Below are 15333 nucleotides of genomic sequence, written 5' to 3' on the forward strand. Positions count from 1 at the left end.
ACGTTGTCGGTGGGGAAAGCTTTGGTCAAGCACATGGCAGGGACACTACCATGAAATGTTCACCAGAAAGGCAGAGACGGGACCACAGGGGGGCCCCTGCACTGTCCATGCCCATTTCAGAGGCAGTGCAGAGGCCCCCCGTCTGCACAGTCGGAATGCGCACTATCTGCAGTGGCAACAGCGCGCATTCCAACCGTGCTCGTGGAGCAGACAGTGCAGCAGTATTGGCTTCGGCTCTCCCTTAGCGCCAAAGGAATGGCCTGTTTGTGAGTGTGTGTCAGTGTGATTTTACTGTGTCACTGGGATCCTGATAGCCAGGACCCCAGTGCTCATAGATAAAAACCTATATGTCAGTGTGTTTTGTCTGTCTCACTGGGATCCTGCTAGCCAGGACCCCAGTGCTCATAGTTTGTGGCCTAATGTGTATGCCTGTGTAGTGTCTAACTGTGTCACTGAGGCTCTGCTAATCAGAACCTCAGTGCTTATGCTCTCTCTTCTTTTAAATTTGTCACTGTAGGCCAGTGACATCACTTACCAATTTCAATTTGAATACTGGACCCCCCTTATAAGTCCCTAGTATATGGTACCTAGGTCCCAGGGCATTGGGGTTCCAAGAGATCCATATGGGATGCAGCATTTCTTTTGCCACCCATAGGGAGCTCAGACAAACCCTTGCACAGGCCTGCCATTGCAGCCTGCGTGAAATAACGCACATGTTATCTTACAGCCATTTTCACCGCACTTAAGTAACTTATAAGTCACCTATATGTCTACTAACCTTCAGTTGCTGAAGGTTAGGTGCAAAGTTACTAAGTGTGAGGGCACCCTTGGAATGGCAAAGGTGCCCTCACATAGTTCAGGGCCATTTCCCCGGACTTTGTGAGTGCGGGACGCCATTACACTTGTGCACTACATATAGGTCAATACCTATATGTAGCTTCACAATGGTAACTCCGAATATGGCCATGTAACATGTCTAAAATCGTGTAATTGTCCCCCCATTCCAAATCTGGTATTGGGGAGCCAATTCCATGCATCCTGGGGCATGGACCCCCAGTACTGCCAAACCAGCTCTCTGAGGCTTGCACTGCAGCTACAGCTGCTGCCACCTCACATATAAGGTTCTGATCTCATGGGGTCTGGGCAGCCCAGTCCCAGGAAGGCAGAAGAAATAATTTCCTCTGAGAGTAGGGTGTTACACCCTCTCCCTTTGGAAATAGGTGTTACAGGCTGGGGAAGGGTAGCCTCCTCCAGCCTCTGGAAATGCTTTGAAGGGCACAGATGGTGCCCTCCTTGCATAAACCAGTCTACACCGGTTCAGGGACCCCTTCTCCCCTGCTCTGGTGGGAAAATGGAAAAAGGAAAGGGGAGTGGCCACTGCCCTGTCCATCACCACCCCAGGGGTGGTGTCCAGAGCTCCTCCAGTGTGTCCCATACTTCAGTCATCTTGCTTTGCAAGGTGTGGGGGCACTCTGGAGGGCTCTGAGTGGCCAGTGCCAGCAGGTGACGACAGAGACCCCTCCTGATAGGTCCATACCTGATAAGGTAGTCAATCCCCCTCTCAGGGCTATTTAGGGTCTCTCCTGTGGGTTCTCTTCAGATTCTGCTTGCAAGTTTCCTTCAGGAATCCTCTGCAACAATTTCAGCATCCTCTGACCTCGGATCATCCGCAGCCTGCTCCAAGAAATTCTGTAACTGCAACAAAGTGTCTACAAGAGACACCTTTCTTCAGCAACCTCAGCTCCAAGTCAGCAACTGCAACAGTTTCCACAGTGTGCATGCTCTGGGGACTCCCTGTCTTCATCCTGCACCAGAAGGACCGAAGAAATCTCCCGGGGAGTGACGGAGTCACTCCCCTGCTCCAAGCAGGCACCGTCCAAGGCGACGACTGGTACCCTGGGACTCCTCTCACGGCAACAAGCGTGCTCCTAAGGACACAGAGGGTGGACATCATCGATATAGACTGTCCTGAGGTCCTGCTAATGCAATTTGGAGGAGGTAAGACCTTGCCTTCCCCGAGAACTATGGTATCCCTGTGTTTTGTGTCTTCCTCGCCTCCTGAGGCCTCTGTACACTCTTTGCAAAATTCCTTTATGCACAGCCTGACTCAGATCCCCAGCACTCCACCCTGCAATGCTCAACTCGCTGAGTTGTTCTCCGGCGGCGTGGGACCTTCTTTTGTTGTGCTGCATCAACTGCATTTTGCACCTCCTTTGAACCCGGATCCTGTGGCTTCTAGGGGTGCTGGCTGGCATCCTGAGGGCTCTCTAAAGTGCTGAGAGCTACCTCTTCCTCCTTACATAGAGTGGAGGCCCCCAGGTCCCTCCTGGGTCCATCCAGAGCCATTTTGATGAAAAATGCACTTTTGCCATAGCCAAGGCTTGTTGGTGCCTTCCAACACGAAATCTCATCTGCAACAATCTTCATGCCATAGGACATCTTTTGAATCATGCAGGAACCTGCTGGCATCTTCCTAGAGTACATTTCTGCAGTCTTCAACTAACCAGGGACTATTCTTTTGCACCCTCTTCTGTGTTGGCAGGGGTTCCTGTCCTTCCTGGAACTTCTGGACTTGGTCCCCTTCCTTTGCAGGTCGACTTAGTTGGCTGCTGAAAAATCCCAACAACGAGGTGTGGTGTGTCCTAAGGAAACTTGCAGTACTTTATTCCTGCTTTTCTGGGCTCTGGGGTGGGGTAATTTACTTACCTTTACTTTACTCTCCTAGTGATTCTGCACACACTACACTTGTCTAGGGGGGAATTTGTGATTTACATTCCACTTTTTTAGTATATGGTTGTGTTGCCCCAGACCTATTTTCTCCCTTTGCATTCTATAGGATTTCCTACTGTTTGCATTGTTCTGGGACTATTTACTTGTCTAATTTTGGTGTCTTGTGTATATATTCTGTATAATACTTACCTCCAGAAGGAGTATTGTCTCTAAGATATTTTTGGTACGGTGTCACCCAAATAAATACCTTTATTTTTGGTAACACTGAGTATTGTCTTTACTTATTATCAGTACTGTGTAACTATAAGTGGTATTGCATGAGCTTTGCATGTCTCCTAGTTCAGCCTAGGCTGCTCTGCTATAGCTGCCTCTATCAGCCTAAGCTGCTAGAACACTACTACATTCACTAACAAGGGATAACAGGACCCGGTGTAAAGTGTAAGTACCCTAGGTACCCACTACAAACCAGGCCAGCCTCCTACAAGGACCACAATTTGTTCTATTAGAGGAATGCAGGCCAGATATTGCAGAACTTTTTGTAGGAATGTGAAGCATTGGCGATGGCTGCCCCTGTCCTTGCTGGGTAGGGTGGCCCACAGCAAAATGGTTTGTCTCCTGAAGTTTCTTTATGTGGTGCAAAACTCACTGTTTAAGGTTCTGGATTTTTTTTTGGGTGGTGAAGGGTGATGTTCAGGTCCTTTTCTATGATACGGACGTCCCAGGGATAGCGCTCGGGATGTTGACGAGGCATCTGGTGGATGGAAGTATAGCACTACAGTTGTATCACTGGGTGGCTCGCCTGCTGCTGATCAATGACTTGATGTTTGCGGACTGGGGGGGAACCAACCCTGATAGCAGACTGGTGGGCTTTTGGGCTGCATGGCTTCATGTGGTGGATCTATGGGGTGGGGATAGAGTCGACCCTCCTGAAGCCGACAGTCTCGGCGGTGCAGACCTGGTGGCGTATGACAGTATGACACGTAGGCTGGGCTGGGAGGGTTGGTTAACCCTGGAAATGCTATTGTGGGACTCTGTGCACTGGCGGAGCTCTGCATGGATTCGGTCACAGGCAATGAGATTTGGTTGTCATCTCCAGGGTGGGAGACCTTTGGGTGGCAAAGATTTACTCACATTTGTGTATTTGCATGACCAATATGGGATGCTGGGGGCAGTATCTATGCAACCTGCAGATTAGAGCTAGATTGAAGCAGAGGATCCCTTGTCCCCAGGAACTGGAGAATGAGAGCCCATTGGAGTGCCAGGTTTTGGCCACCCTGCTCTGCCGGCATGCTGTCTAGCAGCTATATTCCACGTTGCTTAGCAATAGTCAAGCCCCGCTGAGCTACTGCAAGAGCACTGGGAGGGGGTGTTGGGTTGGTTAGAGGATGACGAGTGGGAGGGCGGTGTGTTGGTATCCCGGGGAGGTTGTTATTTGGCTGAGGTTCAGGCTCATTCAGCTGAAGCATACTTCACATGCACGTGACTCCAGATGATGGGAAAGAGCAACTCGGATCCGTGCCTGACGGGCTGCGGGCAGCAGGGCACACTGAAACACACGCCTTTGGGGTGCCCGCCCGTGGGGCCTTTCTCGGAAGGAGTTCAACGTAGGCTTGCATAACTGGTGTGGAAGACCGTGCTGCTCACTCCCAGGCTGGTCTGCTTGGGCATTTGGGACGAGGTGACTCTGGATAGATAAATACATGCATTTGATCTGCAATGTAGTACTGCTGGTGGCCAAGAGGGATGTGGTGCGGTTTTGTGGCTTTTCAGTGCTTCCAACACTGAAGAACTGAGTTGCAAATATAGAGTAGTGCCGGATGGCAGAGAGATTGATCTACCATGCATGAGGCTGCCCTGGAAATTTGCAAAGATATGGGATTGGTGGTCTGATGATCAAGTGGTGTGAAGTGGGAGTATTCAGGCAAAAAGGGGAGTTCTGTACTTGCCTGGGTACGGGACAGGTCTGGTGGTGCCCCCCACACAGTCTTTACAAACTGAGCACCTGATTTAGAGTCTGGGAGGATGGAGCTAGTCCATCACAAACGGATATCCCACCCACCGTATTACAATTCCATTATAGCCAATGGAAACCGTAATAGGGTGGACAGGATTTCTATCACGCATGTGACTAAGTAACCCGTCCGCCAAACTCTAAATCAGGCCCTGAGTATTCTTTTTGCCTACAGTCTGATCTCAGACTGGCATTGCATATCCATATAGGTGTGCTTAAGCAACTTGGAGGGGTTTGGATGTGTTATGTACCATTTGTACACGTTGTTGTTTGTGAGAAACTGCCATAAAAAGATTTTCTTTTTCAAATGTGGAGCCATTGTCCTCCTTGTCAGAACCCCAGGAGGGCTGCAACAATCTCTTGCAGCACGACCTAGAATTACCAAAGAGAACTTGATGGTGACAATTGTTTTAAGAAACAAATGCGTTACAGTTTGGGAAAATTCTTTTGGCCTTTTTTTTTGTTTTTAGTGCTTTATTCGTGCTGGTGGTTGCAGGTGGGGGGGTGGGCAATATTCATTGGGCCTTCTTTTTCAGTGTCAGGTTTTTCTCCAGACAAAGAAAGAGCGAAAGAAAGTCAGAAAAGGTATTAAGAAGGAGTAAGAGAAAAATAGGAAAAGGGTGAAAGAGTGATAAAGCATGGTGAAAAATGAAATCAAATCACGAGATAAAAATACAGAAAGTGTAGGATCGCTGAAGAAAGGCATGAGGTGGAATCGATGCTAGGCATCCTATGGAATTGGCAAACCTGGCATTCAGTAGTGCCGACGCCGAGCTACTAACAAACCATTTTGGGCAATCTAAGCCCCCATAACCCCGGCCCATTGCCACTTCCAGGGGGTATCCTTTCAAACGTGCATCTGTGTCTTTCACGGATGCACTCTCCCCAGCACTGGAGGGAACTGTCAGCATTTTTTTTAGGTATTTGAGAACACTGTCTCAAGCTGCATCAGACACACCAGATTAAGTTTGCACTTGTGGAGTTGTATTTCTGGTAGACAAAAACGCCTGAAAACAGTCACACAATGTGAACCGGCCACTTTATATTTGTGAGGGCATTACTTTATTAATTTAAAGTCCTGAACAGATGAAACTGTCATCTTGTTTTCAATGTAATTGTTGAATTTCCTATTGCACCAGGGAACGTCGTACTGAACTCCCCAAAAAGGCTTTATAAGCAGAGATATGCCCCCCGAGCTCTAAAATCAGATGCCAAACTGACCAGCAAATGAAATAATGTATGCAGTTCTAAATAAGTTATTGTGTTAATACCAGTTACAATGATCGACAGGCAACCATAGGTGCTTCAGAATTGAGCATGCTTTTCTCACCGATCAGCATCATAGGACTGGACCATAGGCGCGAATTCCAACTTTGAAGCCAATATTGTAGTATAATGGTTGAAGCCGAAGAAGTCAAAGGTGCCTTTGATTCTCTGCTTTTCACTTTCAGTAAATTCAGGTAGTCTTAAGAGGAACACAAGAAAATCAATATCGTAAAAAGTATCGTTTGTGATAAAAAGCAGTAAAAGGTAAACACATGCAGTGGTTGGCAGTCATTACAGGTCTCAGAACATAGATGACAAACACATCAACTCAAACCTCCAGAAAAATATCTATTTATCATAAAATGTATTTTATAATCGAAATAATATTTCTATTTGAGCAAAGAATGTATGTCTTTACGATTAATGCAATTACCACGCATGCCTATTCCAAGCAGTTTTTATCAAGCAGAGGTGTCTTTACCACGCATATGTCTTTATCGCAAATGCCTCTGCCATGCATGATAAACCACAAATGCCTCTGCCACGCATGATAAACATATATAGGGTAAGTAAGCCCCTGTGTGTGTTTGCATGCGCGCTCGTGTGTGTGTATATATATATATATATATAAATAAATATATAGAGAGACATAGAAATATATAGGTATATCCCTCTCAATGGAATTTCGCCAAACTACGTCAGCTGCCCGCACTATTGTATAGAAATAAAATAAGTATTGATGTTACAGGAGATTCCATGATGACTTTTCCTATGGAAAGTGACAAACCGGGTGCCATTGTTGCCGCCAAACTCCATGAGGAGGTGGAATGAATGCAGAGGAGTGAACACATATTTTTTGTTTAGCAAATAACTTTGCCGACGTTTGATGAACCTTCACAAAATCTTCATAGAACATATGACACTCACTTCAGCGTCTGTCTGGACATTTTCTGGGTGATCCATCAAGCAGGGGCTGAGAAAAAAGAGGGGGGTCCCAAAACGCTTTTTCCTTATTCATTTTTCCATAGGGATTTTTAACAGCAATAACACCCGAACCACTGGACGGAATGACACCATATGTGCCAGAAAGGTAGTTCTTGGTCCAGAAAGCGACCTTTTTATTATTTGGTGTAAATCTGTTCAGTAGTTTTTGCAATATAAACGAAAATCCAAATTTGTAAATATAGGGACGCGAAGACTTTGCGAACCCTGCTGATCTCATGCTGAGGCTGTCAACACTTCAACAAAGAAGTGTTGGCAGCCATGTTGGGACTCGGCTTCAGCCAAGGCCCAGAAAAAACATAAGAAAAAATAAAAGGGACCAAGGTAGGGACACCCTGACCCATAAGCTGGTGCTGGGGTCCAAGAGGGACACCAGGGCTAAAAATAAGCACTTTAAAAAAAATGTAGGCTGCAAAATCATGTCAGAGTTGCAAATCCATGGCAAAATGCTCTTTTAAAAAACAAGCGTGGACTCCTGCCCTTGTTTTTTTACAAGCCGCTGCGTCGGCCACCTCCCACGTGCACATACAGTGAGTAAATGCAGTGGGGGCCAGCACCTCCCCGAGGCACTAATGAAAACAAATGTGGGGGTTTCCTGCCTTCCCTGCAGCCCTGGGGACCACCACCTCCCCAGGGCACCAAGGTAAAACTAATGCAGGGGGCTGCCTGGCTCCCTCGCAGCCCTGGGGACCCCACCTCCTCGGGGCACCAAAGTAAAACGAATGCCTCCTCGGGGCACCAAAGTAAAGCGAATGCAGGGGTCTGCCCAGCCCCCCCGCAGCCCATGGGACTACATCTCCCTGAGACACTAATCACAACTAATGCAGGGGAGGCACCTGGCCCACCCGCAGCCCCTGGGACTGCCACCTCCCTGAGGCACTGATTAAACAAATGCGGGGGTGCCGGCCTCCCTGTCACCACAGGGACCGACACCTCCCCAGGGCACTAACCTAAAAGTAATGTGGGGAGGCCTCCAGGCCCCCCTGCAGCCCCGGGTACTGTCACCTCCCCGGGGCACCGATGTAAAACGAATGCAGTGGGACTGCCCGGCCCCCCACAGCCCTGAGGACCGTCACCTGCCTGGGGCACTAATGAGAGTAATCCAGTGGGGGCACCTGGTCCCCCCAAAGCCCCGGGGAACGCCTTCTCCCCTTGGCTAATTTAAAAAGAGATGAGGGTCTGTCTTGGACTCCCAGACCCCGGGGACCACCACCTCCTCAAGGCTATTTTAGTTGGAGGGCCCCCTTGAGGAGCCAATAAAGGTCCTGGGGACTGCCACCCCCAGGGCCGGCTCCTGCTATTTCCCGAGTTGCCCACCCCCAGAACATAGCTGTTGGCTTTAGCAGCTCCCTCTCTGTGACAGCAATGCCAGGAGATGGGAAGCCAGCTGGGACCGAGGGGGACTTCAGGCTCCCCTGTGGTCCTCAACATTGTCACTAGGGGTCTTGGGGGCACCCAGGTCACATGGCTGGGCCCCAGGGGATGGGGTCCTTGGGCCTGAGATCCACCTGACGGAAGAGAGGGGCCTTGCAGCCCACCTCCCCCCCAAAAAATTAAATGTTTAGGCTGGGCTCCCTTAAGATGGTGTCCTCGGGCCAAGATGGGCCCAGGGAGGGGGCCTGAGCAGCACCCCCCCAAAAAAATAATAATAATAGGGATGGGCCACGGGGATGGGGTTCCCCGGGGCCAAGATCAGCCTGGGAAGGGGAGGCTGTGTGGGGTTTGGTTTGTTATAGGGGCCATGCACAGGGTTGGGTGGTTATAGGGGTTAGCCGCAGGCCCTGCAGTCAACCCCTGCAGTGCACGGCCGAAGGCTGTGTGCAATTCATGGTTGGGTTGTTATAGGGGTTGGCTGTAGGCTGTGCGGCCAGTTGCCGCTGCGCACAGCCTTCGGCCGTGAGCAGTGATGGTTGATTTAACGCATAGTAATGAAAATTACTTTACATTTAAAAAATGTGCAAATTCATTGAAAAAAACAAAGGTTACAGGGGCGTTATAGTTAGGCTCACATTTTAAACGTACCAAACCATAGTAATTCATCACTTATAGTTAGAGTGATTCCAAGTAACTATAACTCATGTCCTAAGGTAACTATAACGCATGCCTTCACCAAGCACTGCTAATTACCTGATATAATACATCACTAATGACATCTTTGATAACATCATTCATAATATCAATGTAACATTTGCAGTAAAATTATTTAGCAGAAAACTGTGGGAATCAAGCAGCAACCACAATCCTTGTCAGGGTAAGGCGCAAGCCAACTGTAAATTAACCCGTGCTCACCCCTCTGGTAGCTTGGCACAGAGCAGTCAGGCTTCACTTATAGGCAATGTGTAAAGTGTTTGTGTACCACTTCAAACCATAATAACGTGAAAACACAACACAAATATGATCCATCACCATGTTAGAACAATAGAACATTCTTTAATAAATAAAACAAGACCAGAACAACAAAAATCCAATTAGTAAAACCAAAGATATTTAATTTGTAAGATTTCAATGAAAAAAGTGCCATAAAGGACAAGGCACCAATTGTAAATACCTGGTCTGACCGGACCAGGACAAAGTCAAATGTTCAGGCCAACCACAATGAAGTTAGGACTGGCTACAGGGGCCCAGGGAAGCCTGCTGAACACAGCACCGTAAATCCTGGTTTGTGCAGTGTTACGAGGATCTGCATCGAAGTATGCGTAGCGCAGCCGAAGCGATGTGCTGATTTCAAGATGCAGTAAGGCTGTGACTGGAGGTCTTGCGTCATCTCCGAGGATCTACCCATGCAAAATCTGGTGCAAGGATACAGCTCTGAGTCCGATACGAGGAGCTACGAGGCTGCAATGTGGGGTCCGGCATAGTTGTTCAGGCTGCTGACGATCAGAGATGGGAGGGCCTGTGCTGAGGATGCACTGTGCAGCAGTGGTTCCAAAGAAGATATGGGCTGTGGTGGTGATTTGGGTCTTTGCGATGGGTCTAATCCATACAGCAGAGAAGATGCATGTGTTCTGCTCGGGGTTGCAGCACACAGCAGAAGAGATGGCTCAGTTCTCCTGGATTCACAGAGGCTTGCAGAGCACCTCAAGCACACTTCCAAGGGCCCATGACTGGGGTGGCCCCACTCAGCATGGTAGACTGGTAGACCTACAGATGGAAGAGTCCAGATGAAGATGGAAGACTGTTGGAAGCATGTTATGCCCCTGAGGCTTCAGATGAGGAGGTCAGCCAACTAGCCCTTGGAGTCAGTCAGGGTTCTGTGTTTAAGAGATGCAGGTCCAGTCCTTCTCACCCAGGAAAGAGGGTGTCAGGCAGCAGGCCAGCACAGCAGAGCAGAAGTTCCTTCAGAGCAGCAGTCCAGCAGAGTGCGGTTCTTCTTCATGGAAGAGAATCCACAGGTCCAAAGTGTACTGATGTGGTGGTGTCTGAGGTCCAGTAGTTATACACAGCTGTGCCTCTGAAATGGAGAGAACCTTTTAGAATCTGGCCTTTGAAGTGAACAAGTGCCCTGCCTTCCTGGCCATGGCTCCAGGCTATCTACAGAGGATGTGCAGCCCTTTGTGTGGGACAGTACGTATTCAAGATTACGTCACACCTAAACTCCCCATTTTGTGGCTGTCTAGGAGGAATACAAAAGCCCAACTGTCACTCACACCCAGTCATGTGACCGGAGGCAGGCTGCAGGCACTAAGTGGGTAAAGTAAGAAAATGGCAACTTTCTAAAAATGGCATTTTCAGAATTGCAAGTTAAAATACGACTTCACAATAAGTTAAGGTTTCAAGTTGTGATTTCAAAGACATCAAACATGTAGGGGTTAGTAGTTCCCATTTGGCAATTACACTTGTTTAATGTAATACGGTTATTCCAATGTTCTCCTATGAGAGAGGTAGGCCTTGCAGTTGTGAAAAATGAATTAGTGGTTTTTTTCTCACTACCAGGACATGTAAAACATGAAAGAACATGTTCAACGTTGTAAATATATTGTACCCTGCCCTCTGGGGTGTCCAGGGCCTACCCTAGTGATCTCTTATATGTACTAAAAAGGAAGGTTAGGGCTGGAAAAGTGTTTCCTTTGCCAGCTGAAAAAGTCAGTTTAAAACTGCGCACACAGCCTCTGCAATGACAAGCCTGAGACATGTATAGAGTGCTACTGAAGGGGGTGGCATAATCAGTGTTGCAGGCCCACCAGTAGTCGTTACTTTACAAGCCCTGGGCACAGGAGTGCCACTTTACTACAGACTTACTAGTAAATTAAGGATGCCAGTTGGGTATAAACCAATGTTGCCATGTTTTAGGGAAGGAGCACAAGCACTTGAGCACTGGTTAGCAGTGGTGAAGTGTGCAGAGTCCTAAGACCAGCAAAAACAAAGTCAACAAAAACAGGAGGTCTGAGGAAACAGGTTAGAGGAAAACTACACCAAGGATGCCCGGTTTCCATTATTCTGCCTAACTTGTAATGAGAGCCTAGGTGTTTAATTTTCTATTATTAACTGCAATAGTGCAATACTTCTGTAAATGAAATGTACAATAAAATATTTATGCCATGTGGTATTCAGAAAGTAATATTCTAGTAATATACATTTGAGATGACAAGAGCAGCTGCGCAGACCTGTGAACTGCTCTATTCACAAATCCCCGATTCACAATGAGACATATGCACTGCAGACACCAGCTCCAAGCACATATGTGTGCTGATCCATAATTAAATACACAGGAAAGGGATGCCTGGCTCCTACCCTTGCTGCTTTCACTCCATTGACTTACGCCTGTGTGAGACAGCGGCCTCTGAAAGTGGGGGGCTCATTTACAAGTGGCTTGCGACACTGATGCATCACTTTTTGTGATGCACTGGTGGCACAGGCCGTAGGCCCATTTAACAAGGCCACGCAAAGTCACTTTGTCATGGCCTTGTGGATATGGATTAAGATAATGCAGCGTAAGTCGCTGTATTGGCTTACTTTGCATCAATGAGGCATTCCATGGGTGTTGCGGTGGGTGTTTCCATGCAACACCCATGGATTTTGACACATTCCCAGACTTACATAATTTTGTAAACTTGGAATGCATTAAAAGCCTACACCTCCGCAGAGGGTGCGTAAGGGAGGTGCAACGAGGAGAAATACATTTATTTCTCCTTGTTTTTTCCTTTTTCTATGTGCTCTGCATTCTGCATAGGACACATTCCTGTCCTTTTTTTTTACGCAGGGCAGTGTGGCAAGAAGGCTTGCGGAACTGTCCTGCACCAAAAAGTAGTAAATGAGGCCCTGGTCTTCGATGCTGAAATCCTATATATGGCTCTTTGAAAGCCCGTTCTCGTGGTTTCATAGAACCATCACATTTTAATTTTACCCTCAGAAGGGATACATTGGAATGATTACCATTATTCATTCTGCTCCGTTCCGAATGACTGTTATACGGGATGGTTTTTGCTAGACTTTTACTTGTCAAGGATTGGAAGAAAACATCACCTTAAGAGCCACGGAGGGCAATTAATGATGCATTTCTGTTCGAATATTAGGTGACGTCCTAACGAGGTAGTCTCACAAAGATTGGACTGTTAACGGTCCACATTTTACAGCCATTTTGAGTAATATATTTCCCTAATGGCTTCTTTTTTATCTTCGTTATATGGAATTATATTCTTTTTATCCTGTTCAAATTTCCCTTATATAACTTTATGATACATGTAATCTTTATTAAATCACAGTAAAAACATCTTCACAAAGGTGCCAGAGCTAGTCCCGCCTGATACTAACTTTGAACAGGTGCTAGAGGAAGCGTGTTTTTGTTAGTGCACAAGAGCAGAGACACCAGCACATCTCTCTATGATTCATGGATGGCCTGCCACTAAGACGGTCTATTTTCACATTTACACAGATAGTTTAACAAGCACCATAAGCTGTACGCTTGCAAGTAACTTTTCTATTTTCACTTGTAAATCAGAGTGCACTTTTACATGCGCAAATGGAATATCAGGCCAGTACAAGTCAAATTTTACTCTGGTGAGTTCGACACCTTATTTTAGTACAGACATGACTTTAAAACGTCAGGTTATCCTTGAAAGGTACAATGTAATGAAATGAGATTCCTCCTTTTTATACTGCAGTCAATATGGTACCATGTGACCTCTGGCCAGTTAATGTACTGTAGCCTCTTTTAAAATAGTCCAAGATAGAACACCACATTTTCTCACACCTTCAAAATTCTCCTGGTGGTGCATGGGATATTTTCACCATGCCCAAAATGAACCACATCTTCCCATAGAAGTTGTTCAGTGTGGACAGAATTGCCTTTGCCCATTTGAGAAATATTGCCTGCGTAACTTAGATCAGTGGTTCCCAACCTTTTGATTTCTGTGGACCCCCACTTTAACATTAATGGAACCCAGGGACCCCACTGAATCATCATGGGAATCCGGGGACCCCCCCCCCGAGTCATTACTAAAAGCTGGGGACCTAATTTGTCAATATTTGTTAAACTTTTTTAATTTTCTAGGCTCTCGCCAACCCCCTGAGAAGGCTTCGCGGACCCCCAGGGTCCCCGGACCACAGGTTGGGAACCACTGACTTAGATCATTAATACAGTCCTCACCACAGTTCCACAAGCATAATCATGCTTTAGCTCCATACATGGTATGTAAGCAGGTGTTGTCAGATGCCATCTAGATAGGATTTTGCTAATCGTTCCCCTCCCCGGAGCATGTGTAATGCCTCTATCGGTGTAGGTATGCATCAAATCCCAATGTTCTTGAATCAGGTCTATCCCTTGCTCTTTCTCCCAGCTACACTGGGCTGCTCCTTTCTGTGGCTCTTTGTGCTCCATTATCAATTTATATATTTTACAGGTTTACTTAGGACTTGCATTGTCCTTGCATGACGAAAGTCATTGCAAGGCACTGTCGGTCCTTAACTAGGATTCACTAAGCCACGTAAAGCCACTTAGCACGAGTTAGTAAAACAAAGTAAAGCAAGGCAGCGCATAGCTCTGCCTTGCGTTACTTTGCACAGGGGTACGAGTTACATGAGTTGAGCATGGGCAACACCGTGCAGCCACCCATATATTTTGACAGAAACCAAAATTTACAAATACTTGTAAACCTAGGTTTGCACCAAGATGGTGCGCCTACCTGACAGAAGTGTAATGTGGAGAAATATCTTTATTTCTCCTCGTTAATTCCTCTTACCAGGTGGGCTGAATACTGCAGCACACATAGAAGGAGGTATATGCCCCTAAGGATTGTTTATATGTAGTAAGGTGAGGAAGGTGTCAATTTCTGCACAAAAACAATCCCGCCTGTAACTCAGATGCCCTTGCATTATGATGCAAGCGTGCCTGCATTGGCGCTTGGCAGCACACAGTGCAGTAGTGCAAGGATGCAAGGAGAGAGCAGAAATGCTCGATAGCTTTGTAGATATGGAGCATTTCTGCCTCCTAACTTTCACGCAAGCAGAGCAGCAAGTTGCCTTGCAGCTTTGTGTGAAAAAATGATGACGGGCCCATAATGAGAGGCTTTCGGCACTCTCCCCAGGGGTTTCTTGAATTCTGTTATAGGGTGCGTTGCTGCCTCATTTATTTCTCCTCATGCTTAATTTGTGTATATCTATATATTTCCACGTCCTCTAAATCAAAGTTTACCTTGAATTGTTCTAATAATTTTAACTTGCTACATTTCTATAGATTTGCGTTTTTTATTCACCTAGGGCCAGATGTAGCAAAGGGTTTTTCCCATTGTTTGTCAATGTGAAAATGTGTTCGTACATATGGCCCCTAGCTTCTTTCCATTTAATAAATGCCTCTGTATTCATCCCTGGCCAAATTCCAGGCTTACAAATTATGGTGTATAATGTGACAGAAGCTTTGTGAGCCTAGTCGCTTCCCCTATTACGTCCAATATTTTCAATCTAGCTCTTAATAGTCATTGAGACTGACAGTGACAGGTTCATGGATCTACGTTTAGATCGTACCCAAAGGATCCTCCGTAGTGGGCATCCAGTCAGGAAGTGCTTGATATAGCTCCAATGGCGTTCGGTTTCTGCTTTTAACCGGTCCAAAAAGAAGCTCAAATGTACATATTTGCATCATCATTTAGCAACAAGATTTGTCTATATGAGCCACACACATCAGGGGCCTTGCTTTATGTGCACCCATATGCTTGCTTTCATTAGAGATTGGATCTTCATTCAAAGTCAAGCATTTTATCATATATTTCTGTCAGGGTTCCTAACAGAACTAGCCATTATGCCTTAAAGAAGGCTGGTCTGAAATAATTTGCTCCTTGAGTCTTGAACATTCAAAGGTTTTTAACTGCAGCTGCGATTTCATCTGGGCT

At 46.6% G+C, this 15333-nt stretch overlaps 1 protein-coding gene across 1 annotated transcript in view; it reads right to left on the reverse strand.

Moving 5' to 3' along the window:
• Positions 1 to 15333, reverse strand: part of LCT (lactase) — a 364432-nt gene that overhangs the window by 55813 nt on the left and 293286 nt on the right. The window contains exon 14 of the mRNA XM_069225073.1: positions 6072 to 6206. Coding sequence (XP_069081174.1) covers positions 6072 to 6206 — 135 coding nt within the window. The remainder of the gene's footprint in view (positions 1 to 6071; positions 6207 to 15333) is intronic.

This window comes from Pleurodeles waltl, chromosome 3_1 (assembly GCF_031143425.1).
Source record: "Pleurodeles waltl isolate 20211129_DDA chromosome 3_1, aPleWal1.hap1.20221129, whole genome shotgun sequence".
Taxonomy (NCBI): domain Eukaryota; kingdom Metazoa; phylum Chordata; class Amphibia; order Caudata; family Salamandridae; genus Pleurodeles; species Pleurodeles waltl.